This window comes from Camelina sativa, chromosome 10 (genome assembly GCF_030686135.1).
Source record: "Camelina sativa cultivar CO46 ecotype springtype chromosome 10, ASM3068613v1".
Taxonomy (NCBI): Eukaryota; Viridiplantae; Streptophyta; class Magnoliopsida; order Brassicales; family Brassicaceae; genus Camelina; species Camelina sativa.
Window position 1 is genome coordinate 10,178,942 of NC_141889.1, and position 21,190 is coordinate 10,200,131.

Sequence of the window (21,190 nt, forward strand, 5' to 3'; positions counted from 1 at the left end):
TTCACAAAACAATCTAACAACCCTAACATCCGATTTTAAGTTTTAGGATTTAGGAATTTAAACTTTGTTAGATTGTGTACTTGTATGTTTAGGGTTCTTATAGATTAAGTACCAAATTCGATTTTATAGGTTCTAAGGAGGTTTGATCATAGTTTACCTTCCACCGTTTGGGATCTGACTGGACATGAACCGGGAGCTAAAGACCTTGGTTTTAACCTTGCTTGATTCCCGAACATAACTTACCCCGGACCACGAACCTCGAACAAAACTCCAACAAAACTTTTGATCACGAACCTTGCTTGCCCTTGAACACAAACTGATTGCCGAACAGGAGCTTCCACGAACAAAGGGAGAAGAAAGCGGCGGTTTTAGGGTTTGGTGAAAAGAGAAGTATGAACGGCGGCGGTTAGGGTTTTAGAGTTTTTACTCAGCTAGATATAGAAACTATCGTGCTGATAACGTGTTGTAAACTAGAAGATTCAAAGGTAGAAATCTCTTGTTCTTATTCTTATTATTAATGTCTCAACGAGGTTACACATATATATAGAGTACAAAGACAAAGACTAAAACCGACTAGGAATAGGTAATGGCCGATGGGCCTATGTCTGATGGGCCGTACATGGACGGGCTGTACATTGGCCGGTTATGAAGTCCACCATCCAGTGTTTTACAACATTTCATTGTTATTAAACAATTTTATTTAGGTTTTGAATGGTTGGTTCATACCGCACACTCCAATAAGTATTAGTAATTTGGTAGCTCAGCTCCATCTTAGAATATAGAGCATTTTTAAAGTAAACTAGAAAAATGTGGATAAATAGTTATATTTTAATATAGAGTTATTGTTCACTCTATAATAACATTTTTATTGGTCTATACTTGGTCCGATATTAGTATAGAGTTTATCAACAAGTGTGAATGGTAAAAAATAGAGGAGTGGTCCGACTTTAGTCCGGTCTGAAGTGTACCAACCAACCATTCAAGATCTTAGTCCATGTATTGTATATCACTTCTAGTACTGAATAACAAAACCAATAGTAAATCACATTACATATGTTACATATTCAATTTCTTTTTCCGATTGCATGCTGGTTATCTACAATTTCTAGAAAGCATTTACTCGAGTTTAAAACTGAGTTTTTCTTTTCATTTTTTTTGTTACTATTATAGTTTAATTAGACAATTGTTTTTTATATAAAAAATAGTTATTGTCTTATTTAATTGGGTAAAAAAATAAATTCATTTTTTCTTATCAGAATTTTGGAATATACCGTTGACTGGGGACAGTGAACTAAGCACATACGTATACATCATTTAGAGAAATATTAATATTTTGCTCGTCGAACCGGATTGATATCATCATAATATTCTTTTACATGAACACTGCCACAGGTGTAATCTAACGTTTGACATGAATTTAAAATCCTCTTTCAGGTGATACTTTAAAACCTAGGTGATACTTGAAATTCAAGTTTAACCCGACTTTTTTCTTATACAGTAGCGTTAAACTTACATAATGAATACAGACTTAATTCAATTTCTTGTTTACATAATGCGAAATCTAGTTGTAATTAAGGACAATATCTGATTTTTTTTTGTTGTTCTTTTTACTTTTGCAAATCCAAGCTCATCCTCTTTAGTTTAATAAAAATCACGTCGTTGCAATGTTTAGTTTACAGATGAGTTTTTCTAGTACAAGTGTACAACAGTACAACTGCAGATTACTATGCCAAAATTGGTATATCGACAACGTACGACCACATAAAAACTATTTACATATCCTCCTATTTGTTTTACCATGAACTAATACAGTATGTCAGTATGTTTCATGATTCATCAAAATTTAACAATAAAGAATTTTCAGACGTTTAATTAAACAAAAAGAAGGCATGCATGATATCTCTACGAAATGCCATCACAAATTCACAATAGAATATTCAAAGTGGACCTTTCAATTTCGTTTCGTGCCCTCCAAAAAAACAAGACTTTTTTTATTTATAAATTCCAAAAGATAACAACTAATTTTTTTTTCACGGTCATAAATGCTTCTACATTACCACACAAACAAACAAGATCTCTAAATGATTTTTTTTGTTTTCTGTTATATTCATTGACTATTTCACATTTTCTATACTTTTTAAAAAAGCTATATGCTAAAAACAGCTCTATCATCATCTCATGGGGTGATTTTGATATAAAGAAAAAAGAAATAATAATAAAATAGTAAATAAAAAATTCGACCAAACCCAATCTTAGCAGAAACAATGAAACAGCTGTTCTGTTCTGATTCGAACACGGCTTCATCAAATCAAAAGCTAAAAAAAAAAATCCTGAATTAAAAAACTCACAAATCCCCAGAAATTTATATAATCTCTCACTAATTTCTTTCTTCTGTTTTTTGTTTCTCGGTTACGCGTAGTTCTAATTAAAAACGACGAAAGGTTTGACGAATCTTCGTCGTAAATCTGCAGCTGCTCCCCACCGGGTCAAGCGACTCGTTTACTTTTCTACGGTCTTCTCTCCACAGATAAACTTTGATATTTCAGCGGCAATAATGGTAAGGAGAGAAGTACACATAAGAAGACAAATCGTTTCTGTTTGATAATATTCTCTGTTTGATTTACTTAAATACCCACACAAGTCGAGAAGCCTTTTTTCTTTCTTTCTTTCTTTGTGTTCGAGAAGCAGAGAAGGTTCCAGAAGCAATATAAAAGGTTGTTCCTTTTTTTTAATTTCTCTGATTAAGTGAGATTTTAATGTTTTAAAGGGTTTCTAGATTCGTTGAATTTTAAAGGGGTTTATGGTTTTAAGGGCTTCTTAGAAGCTTTTAGCTTCATTTTGAGAAACAGTGGTGAGGTTTTGGGGTTTTTGTTTCAAGTTCGAAGCTTTCTTTTTTTTTTTAAGGGAATTTTGGGTTTTGAATCTTATCCAATTTTGATCGAAACTAGTGAGTCCTTAACTCTAGTTTATGTGTACTAAAGTTATTGACTTGAAAGCTTGTATCTTTGGTTCTTGAAGCTTATAGTTAATATAACTTGCTCTGCTTTTTGTGGCAGTAGATTGAATCAAGGAGTTGAAAGTTGTGGTTTTGTTTAAAAGATTTGGAAGTGTTTTAGAGATGGATGAGAGTAATCATGGAGGTTCATCAAGCTCACTACCACCTTTTCTTACAAAAACCTATGAGATGGTTGATGATTCTTCATCGGATTCGATCGTCTCGTGGAGTCAGAGCAACAAGAGTTTCATCGTTTGGAATCCCCCGGACTTTTCTAGAGATCTTCTTCCGAGATTCTTCAAGCACAACAACTTCTCGAGTTTTATCCGTCAGCTTAACACATATGTAAGTGCTTGTTGGTCTTTTGTGTTTTGTGTGTTTGATTTTGATTCAGTCATCTACTTTGGTTTGTTTAATTTAGTTTGGTTTGGGTTATGTTTTGTAGGGTTTTAGAAAAGCTGATCCTGAGCAGTGGGAATTTGCAAATGATGATTTTGTGAGAGGTCAATCTCATCTTATGAAGAACATTCATAGACGCAAACCTGTTCATAGCCACTCTTTACCTAATCTTCAAGCTCAGCAAAACCTCTTGACGGATTCAGAACGAGTGAGGATGAAGAATCAGATCGAGAGATTGACGAAAGAGAAAGAAGGGTTGCTTGAAGAGTTACAAAAGCAAGATGAGGAACGAGAAGGGTTTGAGATGCAAGTGAAAGAACTAAAAGAACGGTTACAACGCATGGAGAAGCGTCAGAAAACAATGGTTTCGTTTGTTTCTCAAGTATTGGAAAAACCAGGGCTTGCTTTGAACCTCTCACCGTGTGTTCCCGAACCAAACGAGAGGAAAAGAAGGTTCCCTAGGATCGGGTTCTTGCCTGATGAACCGATGATGGAAGAGAACCAAACATGTGTTGTTGTGAGAGAGGAAGGTTCCACAAGCCCGTCTTCACACACAACAGAGCATCAGGTTGAACAGTTAGGGTCATCGATAGCGATTTGGGAGAATCTTGTATCGGATTCTTGTGAGAGTATGTTACAAACAAGAAGCATGATGACACTTGATGTGGATGACTCGTCTACTTGTCCAGAAAGCCCTCCTCTTTCTTGCATACAGCTAAGTATCGATAAACGTCCCAAATCTCCTTCTTCTCCAAGGATCATCGACATGAACTCTGAGCCCGATGTTACGAAAGAACAGAACAATACTGTTGCTGCTCCTCCTCCTTCAGTAGCAGGAGCGAATGATGTTTTCTGGCAGCAGTTCTTCTCAGAGAATCCTGGCTCAACTGAGCAACGGGATAAAGCTGAAGATCGTAGTGAGAAATTGTGGTGGAGTTCAAGGAATGTAAATACAATTACGGAACAGCTTGGACATCTGACTTCTTCAGAGAGAAGTTGATAAAGTCAAAAGATTAAACTCTTTTAGTCTGTTTTAGTTTCTTGTAAAATAGGTTTTGGCAGTTTTGTTGTCTTCGGTTAATAGTATTTGGGTCTGGTTCAGCTGTTTATTATCACATGTATGTTCCACATTTCATTGTAGCAGACGACTACTACTATGTAACATTAATCTTGTTCGGACTAGGGAGCTTAATCGAAAAACTTATTAATGGATTAAAACAAAAAGCAGAAAGAGATGGTAAAGCAACTGTTGAACTAACAAAGATAACAATGGCAAGATAATACTGATAAAACTTGAACTTCAATGGTAATGATAAAATAAGCTAGAACTTATGGATGTTGTTCACTAGATGCGATTGACTTCGAACGAAATCATAATTTCCGAAAGTCCTATAGGTTGAAGTCAAACCTCTAGATCCTTTACTTGCTTCGCCTTCTCCTCTTTAATACTCTCTCGAATAATGTTCTCCATAAGATGAGGTTGATCTCGGATAAAAGCTAAATATACATATTTGAGATTGAGGAGTTACCTAATAAGTTAGTTTTTTTATTTGAATTAGTAAAGTTTGTCTAAGGGTTTTACTATATAAGAAGATGCAAGGGTGTTGCATAACTTATGAGTTTTAGAGAAAATAAGAGAGAGTTTTAAGTTTTGAGTGATTTTCTTAAAGATTAATAAAAGAGAATAATTCTTTTAATTTCGTGTTCTTAATAAAAGTATAATGTAATTTATAATCAGAAAACTTTTGGTGGTATATATTTAGCTCCTGATCGTATTTCTCTTTGATTAATCAATGTAATTAAAAAAAAAAGAAGATATAAACCAGAGTACATGTGATCAGTAACTTTTCCATTATTCAATTATTACTAAACCGCTTCCACTAATAAAAAGTGGATGTTTTGAAATTCACTACTCACAAATGGAAAATAATAAGAATTAGAGTACTACAAAAAAAACTAATTAATTTGAATTTAGAGAAAACCCTAATTATGTGGTTTTAAAAAATAAATTCTATACATTTTTGAAAACAGTAATTCTTAATGCAATGTGCTGGTGGGTACAACTTAACACACGATTTAGGAAGAAATAATATTGCTTACACAGTCATTGTAAACCACATCCGATCAAGTTTCAAACAATTTACGGGAAATGATGATCATAGCTTCTTTCGTATTATTGTAAAAGACCTACCTAAAATGATCACGTTTCGGCTATATAATCTCATCTTAATCAACATCATCTTCTCATCTTAATTTCATTTCCCAAGCTTTTACTTTACTTTATTCTTCTTTTTTTTATCAGCTGGTTCATTTGCAAAAGCTACAATGGCGGACCCAGTCGTGAACGCTAGAGAAAATATTTCCGATGTGTTAGATAGGTACCACACAAATGTTGTTGCGCACGTTAATAATCTCGTAGACGAGGTAAGCTTCAAATGCTGCGTATCTTATTCACTTAATCTTTTAGTTTGTAACATTCTTTTTTTTTTTTTACGGTTTGCTAATTAATGTTGTTGTTTAGCTAGAAGAACTAACGTAACTGAAGAAATAAACTTCTTAACAGAATATTTATTTTTTGTAAATTTTGCTACAAATTTCTTGGGTTTGAAATTTGAGCAGCAGTGTCTAGAATTAACATAATATTGTCTTTAGGTGTTAACTATGAGTCTAAACGGTAACATATGCATGTTGTAAGGAATTTTTGAGCAATTGTTGATAAATTTCGAAGAAAAAAAATGTTACATCATTTCAACACTTAAAGAATTATTGAAGAATTGGTGGATTTTTTTGAATTTTTTTTAGATATTAGTTTATTTTCCTTTTTTAGTTTTAATTAAAAAACATTTATGAAACTTTTAGATATTACCATGCATATTCAGTTTCCTCTTTAAAGGACCGCTTGGAGGATGTTATGCAGATCATCTACGCTATTTGCGCATGCATGCGTTAATTCACAAAGAAATTAATAGGCCATCTTCGAAATTAGCTAGATAATCAGGTTTAGCCTATGATCTTGAATGAGAACAAAAAAAGTAGAAAACAAATAACTAATGAAAAGAGTGAGAGAGGACACATTCCGTCCTTCCCTGGTTCTTATCTCCTCGAAAAAATCGTGATCCCTTCAGAGTGTGCTTCACGACTTATCTACTCGAAAAAGTTGTGATACCCATGTTCCCTACAGTGTTAGCATACAAGAACCGCCATCTGAGATACTGTCATAGTACTCTTTTGGAAACAGCTAGCCATCTTATGGTTCATGTTACCACATCCTTAGCATCATGCACCACTCGGTTTATAGATAACTTTCCACTTCCTCTTGCTTCTTTGCGCAGACTTGTCACCCTTGCCAGAAATTCTAAGAAGATGAGCTGTCTTCGGCTGGACCGCTGGACTAATTGTCACAGCATGTGCCCAGATATCTTACTCGATCTCCGCTGCGGTCTCCACCAGCTCCGCCCTTGTAGGATAACTTCGTCCTCTGCATTGAACCTTTAAATCATCATAAAGGACCTTCATGAACCTCATGACATGTGCCTCCTCGGACTCCATCGCACGGACCCCATATATCAGAAGCCGACTGAACTTGGTGTAGTAGTGGAAGCTAAGGAATCAGGGGCGAGAATACTCCTCAGTGCTAAGCAAAACAAAGCTCTTTGGCAATTAAGATTGCCTATTTTTTTGGCTTTTATTGATTTTCTTATGCAAAAACTGAGTACAACGAAACGATGATTGCTCCTAATATAGGAGATGCAGAGTTTATCATAAGCTTAATGAAAATAGCAAAACTCCTAAACATAAGCCTAAAGATCCGGAAGCAAACTTATCAAAATAAAAGAAGGTCCTAGAAAAACAAAACCCACGCACGTGACAAACATGTAAAAGCCCATGAAGTGTTTGTCACGACTTCACTCCTTGTGCTACATCAGAACTCCACGTCTAACTCATGCACAGTCTAAGTCCCCTGAGATAACTGTAGAAACTGCACCTCCAACCGGTCTAATGCCTCAGGAGGAAAGTACTTGCAGTTGATCTCTTCCACGAAATCAACCCAAGTCATCTTCGAGATACTAGAAGTTGCATTCCAGCCTCGTCCTCCATACATCAGCTACAATAGGGTCGGTACCACCCGAGAAATGCTCTGTATGATCCTACTCATCTCCCTCAACATGTTTACATACTAAGAATGTGCTCTTACACCCGCAGCCACTGGATGCTACAACTCTGCCGCCACAGGTGGAACCACCTGAGCTTATGCCGATACAACTCCCGGTAACCGCTCCAACAACTGCGCCAACAAATCCGCTAGGTCAATACCTCCACCAGGGGATCCACCAACTGAAACTCCCGCAACCGGAACTCCAATACCACCGACTAAACCATCACTGACACCACCCACACCGACTCCATCAGCTCCTATGGTCTTATCGACACCACCACCGGCCACACTCACAAACCCCTCCTGGAATGCCTACGACTTGCCGACGCCCGCTGCTGTCACACTTTGATCCACGGTGTCACTAACCGTTGGACCTCTGCCCTTACCACGACTACGTCCGCGTCCATTACCACGTCCGCGTCCCGTAACAGCAACACCTCTAACCATCTGCACTACCATGAACAGAAGGCTAAGCAAACAATCTAAACCATACACAAAAACACAACTTATCGTGGAATCACATTGAAGGCTCGAAGAGGATGTTCTAGGACTTCATGCCACACAAAATTGACTAACTCACATAATCAATCAAAGCATATAAATCTACAACATCAATAGCACAAAGCCTAATGATCCCGTACCTAGAACCGCAAGGGCTCTGATACCAAACTGAAACGACCCGGCCGATTTTTTTTGTTTTTAATATATTATTAAACTAGTGATCCCATACTCACTAACATTCTAACCCCAATCAATATACAGCGAAAATAAACAATAACATTAAACCAGAAACTCCACAGAAATATTAACCAATAACCAATGAATTGGATACCAATAACAGACAGAGTCATAAAGCAATGAGATAACATCTTAAACAACCGTTCTAGACCACTCCAATCCATTCTAGTAACCTAACAACATCATAGAACAAACAACCAAGCTTCTATAACATCCTCCTCTTCATTGCCTTAATTCCATGATCACACTTTGCCTTTTCTCTGCACTACAAACACAAATTGAGATGCATGAGTATTATTATAAACACTCAGTAATGTAATCCTCCCATCTACTGGGGTATACATACAAACAACCGAGAATTGAATGTTAAACAATACAACAAACCATGATAAACAATTATCTCCTCGACCCAAAAACCTAGCACCGACACATGCTCAAAGCCCTAGCACCGACACATGAAAGACAACAAAACTATATATCATGACATGATTTTACAGAAGTAATCATATAAACAACTTACATGTGTATCAAGGTAAAGGAAAAAGGACATTGAACTGTTGTCCTTGAAACAGAATTTTTGAATTAGATGGTTGTAAAACTCTTCCGAGTTCCAAATGATGAAACTCTTGCTCTGGCTCCAAGAAATGATTGAATCTGATGAACCATCATCGACCATTTCATATGTTGTGGTGATGAAAAATGATATCGAGGTTGATGAGCCTTCATTTTCAGTCATGTTTACCATTTTTGAATCTACAATCGTTACACACTCAAAACCGAGACGAAGATTATTATCTAATATATCTCAACCAAGCTTCAAAATCCAAATAAATCTGCTTTCAGTCTAAGCACCCTTTAACTTGTTTTTTTTTTGTGTGTGCAAAGTTACATGTCTTTATATATACTCACAATTCATAAATATTTACAAGAAAAATAGGTCCAAAAATTAAATGTTACCAAAATAAAGTGATTTTATTTTTTTTTTTAAATCCACAATAATACTATTGTATCTTGTATATTATAGGAATTTAAATAATCAAATTAATATTAAATTTAGAGGATATATTTTGATTTTTTCTAAAATGTATTAAATTTTGATAAGAATTTATTATATTTAAAATTTAAAGACCAATTTAGGTAACAATCCAATATTCCCTACATATAATAAATACTAGTTTAACAAATATAGTTTAAGTTCTAGATCCAAAGTTTAAGTTAAATAAATTTTACTAAATTTTATTACTGTAATTTATACACTGTATTTTAAATTATAGATCCAAAGTTTAACTTAACAAAAATTTACTAAATTTTATTATTGTAATCTATACACTTTATAGATACAACTTTTAACTTAAAGTTATTATTTTAGAAAAATGATTTGAACGAAAATGAACCAGCTCATGAAGTTGTTAATGCAAACCGAATAGATACGGTGGACCGGCAGAAAGTGGATTCCCACAAATAAGGGTCCAAATTCCAAAAAGCCCAAAAAGGGAACTTGTTAGAAAAATGGGGAGAGAGTTCCATTTATGTTTCTATGTTTAGCTTAAGATACACAGTAGCAAGCAAATATATCTTGTTACGTTAATGTTAATAACATTTTCTTATGTTTCTGAAACAACCTCCACCCTCTATACCTTGCTTATTTTTCACAATCTACTGGTAACTTAATCCATCTTTCATGATGATATATGAATATGATTTAACCATCTACTTGCCATGAAACCGATTGTTCTAGTAGTATGTGTTTTCTTGTGCTTGAAGGTGAACTTTTCTATAATCAGAGGGTCTAGATCTCACAGCTAAAACTCAAATTTTTGTCGCGTGTCCAACATTATTTAAAGGATAAGGTATCGCGTGTTAAACTGATAGAGGGTTGAATTGTGAGGTGGTTCATATTAAGTGTGTGTTCAAAAGATTCATTGAAACCACATGGTGGATTGACATTGTTGTGGATGGAGGCTAAAATCGCGTTCATTGGGCTGGGTGTGTCATATTTTTCGTCAATAGCAATATCATTTTCGTCTAAAAATGTGAAAAGAGTTAAAATATGAACTTTCTAAGAGCTAGAGAAGTAACATGTCTAATGAGCATGCAGTTTCGTTTTTACCCATTATTATTTGTGAAATTAATTCATTTATTTTAATTAGATTTGTGCATACATATATCATTATTTAGAGATGAAAAAGAACATCGTAAATTCGTTATATATAATAATTCCACATGGTTATATTTAGAAACGAGCATCCTGTTTTGTTATAAATTATAACGTTTGTCTATACCATCATCAGCTAGGTTGTCTTAATAGGAACAACCATGATTATTTAGAAATTATAAAAGATAGGTCATTATCCTCTCTCGTTACATATATATTATTTCTTCATAACTTTGATACCGCCGTACGTGGACGTCGATCATGGTGATCTTTCAGTTGCCGATCATGGTTTCGCTTTGTTGGCCTTCGATGGTTTCTCCGATGGTCCGGCCACTCCCTCCACCGGTCTCACCGTGATCGCCATGATATCAATGCAGCACTGGAGAAGCTTCTCGGCAATTGCTTCTAACTCAGCCTCCGTCGTCGTGTTGTTGCGCACGCGCACATTGACGGCTTTAGTCAGGTCGCGCAAGTTCTCAGACAATTGTTTTCTCTTGCTCTCCATAGCGCTCTGTTCTTACTCTCTCTTCTTCTCGATTTCTTTTGTTTTTGTTTTTTTTTTTTTTTTTTTTTTTTTTTTTTTTTTTTAATTGTGATTAGAATAAATTTCGTTTGTGATACTGTAACTAAACGCAATCACCTATGTTTATATAGGAGATTAGCTTATACATATCCTGGCTACTAGACTTGTTCTTTAAGTTTTGTTTCGGCTATATGCATGTTTGCTGACTTGGTTAAGCGTAAGTGTGTTTTCGTGTAGCATTAGGTCTTCTTAATTACCACTTTTGTATACATGATGTGTAATTTTAATTTCATCTACACGTCTATTGCTATTGCTTAGTTACCACATGTGTATGTAATCTCTATTTCTTTAATACAAATGCCATGACAGTTAATTTATTATTTATATCTATAAAATTAACTTTCATCTCTTCTCGTTATGCCACCTAAGCAACATTATTTTTTTTAACTTTAAAAAAAAAACTTAAAATATTCATTTAGTCCATATTTATGTTACCTATACATCTATAATAAATAAAGAGTCTAAATAAATAAAAATTTTAATTATGTAAAATAAAGAAAATTATAAAATAAGAAAACAATACTATAAATTCTTTATTAGTGATAATTATATAATTTAACTTTTTTTTAAACTGATCATAATTTAATATTCAAATGTGTTAGTAATTTTTAAAATGGAAGTAAATTTCAAATTCATGGTAGAATAAAACAAAATTTATGTAATTGTATTTATAATATTTTAAACAAAAAAAATTGAAAGTGAATCTATATCTATAAAGTTAGATTTCCTCTCTTCTCATTCTGCCACCTAAGGAACATTATTTTTTTAACTTTAAAATAAAATTAATCTATTCATTTAGTCCATATTTGTGTTACCTATAATTAATAGAGAGTTTAAATAAATAGAAAATTAATTATGTAAAATAAATAAAATGTTAAAATAAGAAAACAATACTATAAATTCTTTATTAGTGATAATAATATAATTTAACTTTTCTTTTAAATTGACCACAATTTAAAATTTCAAATATTTTAATGAGTTTTAGAATGGAAGTAAATTTTGAAATTATGGTTGAATGAAACAAAATTTATGTAATTGTATTTATAATATTTTAAACAAAAAAAGTTGAAAGTGAATTGGTCGAGAATTCTTTTATTGTACGCTGAACTTGCTTCAATGGGTAAAAATGTTATAACAATTAACAATATGATATTATATATGTACCTTTACACTAAGTAATGTTCAAGAGTTTTGGTATATTCAGATTTTATACGGAATATTGTTGTGTTAGTATCAACATCTAATATATACAATTAGGTCAATAATCGATAATCAACATCAAAACCTTTAAGAATGTTTTCATGTAATATGAATAAGAAAGAAATTCTCTTAAAGATAAAAGATTATGAGGAAGTCATCAATACCGGTTATTTTTCTGCGAATTTTTAAGATGAGCTTAGTTACCACGTGATATATACCAAATTATTTATTTATCAAAAAAACATTATCGTCAACAAATATCTATGTTGAATATTACTTAATGAAATAAGATTAGTGTTTATATAGATTTATGTTCAAAAATTTAAATGATTATATTTAAGTTTAATAATTTATATTGATAGACAATGTTTTTAATTAAAATCTGGTGCGTGCGCAAATACAAATTCTTTTAGAACAATAAATTTTGTTTTAGACAATCTCACTAAAGCTTACTATTTTAACATAGGTCCATACATAGATTTGATTTGTTTCGGAATTTAGCATTATACGTCGATTTTATTTTCTATGGTTTGAATAAAAAACATTAATGTGGGCGATGATCGGAGAAATAATCATCCGAACCTTTATAAGCATTAGTGTGTTACAGACGTCAATGCTCCCTTTTTGTTTTAAGCTATAAACGGGACGATACTTTTTGGCCGTTAAAAAGAAGTATACTACTATACAATACTTTATGTATATGCATTGATTTATTTTTAATTGACAAAATTGGATAAATGGTGAAATTTGGAAGACAAGTTAAGTGAATGGCAATTGGTGGACTACTAGAGCATTAGCATAATGACAGATTTGTGTGAATGTGACTTTTATGTAAATTAGTCATCTTTTTACACTACCCTGGCGAACAAAGTTCCCCAATTTCTTCAAAGAAAAAATGTCGGTAATTTAAACCCAACATCTAAGATAATAATCAACTAGGTAACAACCCGCACATAGTACGGATAAATCATTTCAAATAAAATTATTATTTAGGTTTGATATTTGTTTGTATAAAATAAAATTTGTAAATAATTCTTTTTTTTGTTTTATTCAAATTTACGTTTATTTTATATAAAAATATGTTTCACCCGTGAAATATTCAAAAATAAATACTAATTTTAACGCAGTGAAAAAATTTGTATGAAATTTATTTAATAAATCATGAATAATTATTAAACTTTTAAAAGAAATTCAATTGTTTTTTTTTAAAGAAGTATAATCTAATATATTAAAGGAGAAGTCGAAAGGGCTCACAGCCATTCTCACAAAAATTGACGTCATTTACCCTTAATGAAATTGCCCTTAAAAAAAAATCGGACAAGCTTTTATTCTCTATTTAAGTTGTTGAAACGCACCACATTCATCCTCAGACTTAAAATTACTAATTTGTCATTAATGAGATTCAAATCTGGACCTTATACCCTTTAGATTAATTAAAAAGATTTAAAAGATTAATTTTCTTAATTATCTAATCTATATAATCGTCAAAAACATGATTTCTATAAGTTTTGAAACACTAAAATCTGAAATATTGGGATTAATAGAAAACTCAACCAAAATATACCGACTTCTTCGAAACCCTAAAAATATAGGTTATTCATTAATATAAATAGGTACACCCCTAACCATTCTCCATAATTCGAAATCTTAAAAAAAACCCTAAATTACTCTCATGTTCTCGAATTTATATTTGTATTATAGTCTTGATGATCTTTTATATGGATCTTCGTATTCGTGTTCGTGTTCTAATTATTCATATCATTTTTCTGTAGTATTTGTTTGGAACGCTAGTTCAAGCATCACCAAAACTTTGTGTATGGTTTCATTACTCATTTAATTATATTGTATATTTTCTTGAATTAATTAAAGATTTGTAAATCAAATAATACTAATTCTTATGTTTCAGGTGAGTTAGTAGATGGTTGTGATCTTAGTTCTATGTGCCCACACAAGAAAATTAGGTATCTTATTTTTTTGTATACCTAAATTTAGTTCCTTTATACCTTGATGTTGTTAAATTAAAAGTCTCATGTTTATAGTTACAGGAACACTTTGAAAGATGCTAATATTAATGAAAGATGTTTGGTAATTGTAATACTAAACTATTATATCATCTTTATTGACATTTATTCATGTGTTTCTCGCTCTAATAAATAAATGTAAATCTATAGGTAGAGGTGGCAAAGTCTATTGAATGTATTTATTTGATTTATGCTTCCTCATCATTGCTAAGAGGTATGTTGCTAAATTAAAAACTCTTTGGTTAATATTATTATAAATATTTCCTAATGAACTAAATTAAAACATTATTTAGATGAATCCACCAATGTTCGTATGGTGACACTCAGGTATTGTTTAAAATTTTATAAGAAAGATTATTAATATTATAATTTTGATTCAGAAATCATACTAATATTTTGTAGTTACTGTTTTTTTTTTGTAGAAAGGCTATGATTGGTGCTAATAATATCCCAATATCTATGGTATAATTTTAATTAAAGTGTATGTTAATGTTCAAAATTACTTATTCTTATTTTCTTGGATATAATTTAGATTGATTAATTATTAATCAGCAGGTGAAAGATGCAGGGTCAGCAGAACGACGTCTTATGGCTATTGCTCGGTAGTTGTTTATGTTAAAACAACAGTCTTAACCCTAATTCTTTGATAAAATAATGTTATAACGTTTGTTAAAATTGTTTAGTTTGGTATTATCACGGTAACTATTTGTGTTTAAAGGTCACCCTGATATTAATTCTTTTATAGAAACATGATACTAGCGTTTATTCGTAAATCTTTAACTCTAATCCTATTTTTTTTGATATTATCTGCAGTGAATGTATTTATCGCAAAGAATCTAAGTCGTTTCCTTTCTATTTAAGATATACGGTAATTACCGAAAATATATTCTTATAGATTTTATTATATTTAATGTAACATATTTTGTTTTTTTTTAAAATAGACTGCATATGGAAGGACATATTTTAGAGAATAATATGAGGAATGTTCTGAGATCTTACAATTGTTGTTTTCTGGATATTGTTTTATATGGATGAATATTTCATGAAATAATAATATTCCTACAATGTTTAATTTTTTAATTAAAAATTTACAATGCTTTATATTTTGTTCTATAAGTAAATGAGATGAGACGTGTCAACAATGAAAAATGTGCGTACCGAAATTCCATTAGTAGCAATACAATCGACCAAAACTTAAAGTTCTTGCATCATCGTGTAAATTTCAATATGTCGTGAAATTGTATATTTTAAATTCTGAAATTGTACATATGAATGATAGTAGTAAACGAATCAAGTACCTGTAAAGTATATGAAAATGGTTTATATATATCTTTTTCAGGCTGAATTTTTTAAAATGTAATAATTATTATTTTTGATGAAATTTTAAAATTTATTAACTTTACATTATGTCAAGCAGAGTGGATAAACTTAAGAAGTATTCCATATTCAAAACATAACAGAATAAAGTGTATTATCACGATTTATGTAAAAATGGAAAATATAAATACACATTAAAAGTCGTAATGATAAACATTAAGAAGTTTACTATTATCTCTAAAATAAAGGGAAATGTAATAAAGAAATTTAAGTCTGGAAATCTATAGAAATTATTTTTAAAAATTGGTAAACATATATTCTTAAATACCACTTATCAAAAAAATGTATATATCTAATATTTATTAAATTACATATATATATACGTCTATTCGACTTTTTTGACATTCAACCTAAAACAAAGAAGAAAGCAAAAAACAGAAAACTAAGGTTAGTTATAGCCTTTTCGATGATGTTTCGCGTTTGAATTCATCGAAATATGAATGGAAAATTCGTGTGAAAGTCTTGTGTTTGTGGGAAGAAAAAGGTCCATGTTTGGAGATGGTTTTATCTTATATTAAGGTATTTACTTTATTCTAATAATTAGCTCATTATGTATTCCAAAAATAAAGCGTATATGCAGTTATACCTGAAAGTTTTAATTTGCAAGCGTTGAGCATATTATTTTGACATATAAAATCATATTATGTGACAATTATTAATACTATGTTTTATTAGGGTGTAAAGGTCCAATGTTCCTTTCGTGGAGAAGTTTATGATTGTTTTGTCTCCAAGTTCAACGTTGGTGATTGGCTCGATTTCGGAGACTTTAAGGTTGTTGAGCAGTATGGTTCATGTTTAGCTACCACACATCGTTACAAAATAGTTATTTTGTATAATACCACGATCAAAGAGAATTCAATTGTTGGAGGGGAAAATTTCTATGATTTCATCGATTTAAAACTCATTAATGATGGTACCCAATGTGAAGATTACTTAGTGGGTGAGTAATTGTTTTCGTTATTATAAAATTAATTTCAATTGTTATTAGTAAATCTTTGTATTTGAACTATTATACAGATGTCATCGGTGAGGTTGTCAATGTTGGGGAATTCAGATGTAATTTCAGGAAATTACAAAAAGAAGACGAGAACAGTAAGTCTAAAAATCATGAGAAATCTGATGACGCAACACAAAGTGACAATATTCGTATGTTGTTTAAGTATTGTACTCGATTTGGTTCAGAAAAAAAATAAAAACGCTTCTTACCATGATCACTCAAAAATAGATTGTACAGTCTTTGAAGAATCTGATGACGACAGTAATGTTGGAGATCAGGACGATTCTGATTATATACAAGAAGGAAGCGATGAAGGAGATGATGATTCTTATGATGTAATGGATGAAGAATGTGATGCTATTGATGAAGAAACTGATGATGAAGTCGAATACCAATCAGATAATAGTGATAACGATGATCATAATGAGGATAACTATATCCAAGATTTAGAGGAGGATGAAGATAACAATGAGATGCAAATTTCTGAAGAAAATCTCGCAATAAATAGTAAAGCAGAAGATAACTCTATTAACCACAAAATATCTTTTGATCTACGTGATTTCAGGTGAATTATAATACTCTTATAATATATATATATATATATATATATATTATAGATAATTATGATCTTGAATTACATTGAAGCATAAGTTTTAATTATTGATATTTTAGTGGAACCCTAATAAGGTGTGAGTTATTCGAAAGATCGGCTGCAAAATTCTACGATACTTATAAATCTTACCGGGGTGATCGTTTAATTTGTGTTATTCGATGGGGTGTTATTGAAGTTTTCCAAGGTATATATTCAATTTGACGATATTTATTGCTCAGTTTTTTTGATCAAATATTATAAAAAAAATCTGTTCTAACTTTGCAGGAAAAAGAAGTATATCTTCTACAGTTTGTACGCAAATAATACTCAATCCGCAAATTCCAGATGAGTCGAAAATGATGGAATTGTAAGATTATCATCTCTGTTCATGTTATATATTAGATGTAAACATTCTAGAGATTCGTTTATAATGTTTTACATGTATTGATTAACTAAATTATAGGAGACCAAGGAAGAGGACTCGCAAATAGAAGACTAACGACTTCTTATTTTGTTTTTGCTTATTATGGATTTTAGGGGGTTTTAATTATTTTATATTCAAATGATATATGGATTCTAATTTTTTGATTTTAAATGATTGACAGTTTAAATTTATTTACATATATCGATTTATGGTTAAATTAACCATAAGATTTTTCTTTTATCATTATTTTGATAAAAATATCTACATATTAAATATTTTGAAAAAAATGTAAAGACAAAGACTTTGAAGTTTCCAATAAAATTTCAGCAAAAAACGTAACAAATATGCGAAAGGCCAATGCATGATGATAAAAAAAATGTCAGCATGCAAGTTGAATAATGCAAAGATAGTCATGCAAATTGAAATTTAGAGTTTCAAATGTCCAGTTAAATTTTTAAAAATAAAGTATTTTATTTTAATAATAAAACATTGATCATTCTTGTCGAACAAAGACACATGCAGCTTTCCCTGTGTAGACCACGAGTTTTTATATAATCCACACAAATCTAGAAATCTGATTCTTATAATCCTTATCTTCTTTAGTTTATGAATATATGAACTACAAATAAGTTACTGTAATATTTGAACTTCTCTCTGAAACTTCTACTTGCTTCTAAATACTCGAAAAAAAGGAAAAAAATTCCTAAACAGGATGGTGCTGTACGTAAAAGATCTGAATCCGACCTTACGTAACCCGGAAGTTGCTGTGAAAATTCTAAGAGAATGGCCACCTCATTTTATTCAAGGACAGCCTTTTTATCAAAGTTTGATTTTGGTAGACGAGAGGGTAATTCTTCTTCCTCCTCCCAAATTGTCGTAATTATTTTCAAATACCAAATGAGATGTACAACAAAAATAAAACAATTAAATGCTAATTTGTGTTTCTCTTATAGGGAAATAGGATTGATGCCAAGATAGATGTGGATCTTTATGTATCAAGATACTATGAAAAAATCAAGGAAGGAGACTGGTGCGAGATTACTGGATTTTTAGTGATTGAAGGTCAACAATCATTCAGGAATTCAAACCATCTGTTTCAGATCCTGATCCATGATAAAACAAAAATGATCCCAACATGTCCGCGAAGTACTGACAATTTTATCCTTTGTTATGAAACTTTAGATAGGAGTTTGCGAGATATCATGAAGTGTGACCAGATATTTGGAGGTAAAGTAATAGTGTTAGGAGGTGATTTTAGACAAATACTACCTGTTATTACCGAAGGAGGAAGAGTGGCGACAATTTTAGCATCTATAAACTCATCTGTTCTTTGGAATAGTTGTAAAGTTCTTAAACTTACCGAAAATTTGAGACTTCGCAAGGCAAGTAATAGTATGGACGCGGGTGCTCTCGCTATTTTCTCAAAGTGGCTTCTTGATATCGGGGATGGGAAAATCAACGAGACAAATAGTGGGGATGTGGAGATTGAAATTCCTAATGATTTATTAATTAATACAAGTGGGAATCCTATTGAAGCAATAGTTAAAGAGATTTACGGAGAACGTTTTGCAACGAGGACTGATCCAAAATTCTTTAGTGAAAGAGCTATTCTAAGTCCAAGGAACGACAATGTTGATAAGACAAATCAGTTTATGTTTACTAAGCTCCCAGGTATGCAAATTAAATAGAATATGGAATATAGATATTGGATAAAAAAAATTATTTAAAAATATGGATATTGAAGAAAAAGTTTTTATTTAAAAATATTTATTAAAACATACCTAAAATTCTTTATTTTTGTTGATCATAGGTGAAGAGAGACGATATCTTAGCTCTGATAGTATTGAAACGTCTGACACAAGCGGACATGATGATATGATCTACACTCAGGAATTCCTAAACAATATACAAGTTTCAGGATTGCCAAGCCATGTTTTGACGTTGAAAATAGGAGCACATGTCATGTTGTTAAGGAATATATATCCAAAGGGAGGTTTGTGTAACGGTACGAGACTAATTATTACCCAGATGGCAAATCATGTAATCGAAACAAGAATCGTGACAGGAAAAAATGTTGGTGATAGGGTACTTATCCCTAGGATATATGTTAGTCCACCTCATGCAAAGTTTCCCTTTCGTATGAGGCGACGACAGTTTCCTGTTACTGTGGCGTTTGCAATTACTATAAACAAGAGTCAATGTCAAACACTAGAACATGTCGGATTGTTTCTACCGAAACCGGTTTTCACACATGGACAGCTTTATGTTGCCTTCTCTAGAGTCACAACCAGAAAAGGGCTAAAGGTGTTAGTTACAGATAAAGATGGGAAGTGTCAGAATAAAACACTTAATGTTGTTTACAAAGAGATATTTGAGACTGTCTAATTATGGTTTGAAATTGCATTATTGTTTTGGATTGTTAGTCTTGAACTTTGTTTTATCTTTTATAATAAATTGGTTTTAATTATATTTATAAAACTTTGTTTGCCCCATTTTTTACTAAATTTTACTTTAGCTTCTCTCAAATGATAAGAATGTTATGTCAAAAGGGTGTAGACTTTCACATTGGACAAAAACATATCCTTATTATCCTCTTATTCTATATTATAAAAGAAGGACTAGAGGAAAATATCACATTTTATTAGTTTCAACAATGTTGATTAAAATTATGTAATTGTTAGATATATCTTAAGTTTATATATAAACTATAAAATGCTTAACTCTAACATATCTCAAATAATAGGATTGTTATGTCATTATGATATAAACTTTCAATTTAGAGAAAACCAAATTCTAATATTCTCTTATTCTAAGGGCATCTTATTTTAAATTTTACACATCATTACATTTAATTAGTTTCAACAATGTTGTTTTGAAAAATAAAATTGTTAGTAATACCATTATTACAACTTTTATTATACATACAATAATAATTATTAAAATACTTAACAGTCTAGATAAAAGTTAAGAGACGCTAACAAGTATAAGACGCAACGTTTAATCGTGACTGTTTGTATTCTTACAAATCTCCAATCCCCTTTTCGTTTTTGTTAACAGAGGATAAACAGGAAAACCCTAATTTGTGGAAATCATGAAGTACGATTCTATATCTCATCTTCATCCCGACAAGACGAGATGGTGTATCTACGCCAAGGTCTTAAATTCTTGGTATGTCAACGAATTCTTCACAAAACGGGTTCTTCTTCTTGTGGACGAAAAGGTTAGAGTATTAATAGAACGAGAATTCTACTTATGTTTGATTTAAAACAGTTCTTAACTCATAGGATTCTTACACAATGTTTATCTAACTTTCAAGGGTGACACAATTGAGGCCGTCTTTGTACCAACTACACTTCGCAAGCTCCGGAAGTACATTGACGAAGATGAATGGTATGATATTAGGGATTTCAAACTCATCAAACCAACCCTCAAGGAGAGGAATACCCATCATCCTTATCAAATCAAGTTTACGGATGAAACAACCATGACTCTAAAGGAATCGATAAATTCCAAAAATTATTTCCGATTCGAAGATTTGGATGATATTTTTCGA

General features: G+C 31.7%; 2 protein-coding genes and 1 long non-coding RNA gene across 9 annotated transcripts; 2 read left to right on the top strand and 1 right to left on the bottom strand.

The window, feature by feature from the left end:
• The first annotated feature begins 2,225 nt into the window (after positions 1-2,225).
• LOC104718434 (heat stress transcription factor A-4a) lies at positions 2,226-4,618 on the top strand. Of its 6 annotated transcripts, none has more exons than XM_019231300.2 (3): positions 2,226-2,714; positions 3,060-3,340; positions 3,441-4,618. In XM_019231300.2, exons 2-3 carry the CDS (start codon positions 3,119-3,121, stop codon positions 4,392-4,394), a joined length of 1,176 nt encoding a protein of 391 aa, XP_019086845.1. In that variant the 5' UTR covers positions 2,226-2,714; positions 3,060-3,118; the 3' UTR covers positions 4,395-4,618. The 6 variants fall into 6 exon arrangements, with proteins under 6 accessions (XP_019086845.1, XP_010434486.1, XP_010434485.1 ...); XM_010436184.3 differs by having other exon boundaries at positions 2,226-2,557; positions 3,057-3,340; XM_010436183.3 differs by having other exon boundaries at positions 2,226-2,557.
• Positions 4,619-7,032: 2,414 nt separating this feature from the next.
• LOC147935956 (uncharacterized) lies at positions 7,033-9,152 on the bottom strand. 2 transcript variants are annotated; one of them, XR_015568300.1, is made up of 2 exons: positions 8,809-9,152; positions 7,033-8,553 (listed from the first exon to the last, which is right to left on the bottom strand). It is a non-coding gene; the product is annotated as an uncharacterized LOC147935956 (long non-coding RNA). The 2 variants fall into 2 exon arrangements; XR_015568301.1 differs by having other exon boundaries at positions 8,673-8,810.
• A 9,197-nt stretch (positions 9,153-18,349) lies between these two features.
• Positions 18,350-20,022, top strand: LOC104720253 (uncharacterized). Its single transcript, XM_010438188.2, has 4 exons — positions 18,350-18,484; positions 18,591-18,699; positions 18,820-19,308; positions 19,448-20,022. Exons 1-4 carry the CDS (start codon positions 18,350-18,352, stop codon positions 20,020-20,022), a joined length of 1,308 nt encoding a protein of 435 aa, XP_010436490.2.
• Positions 20,023-21,190: the final 1,168 nt, after the last annotated feature.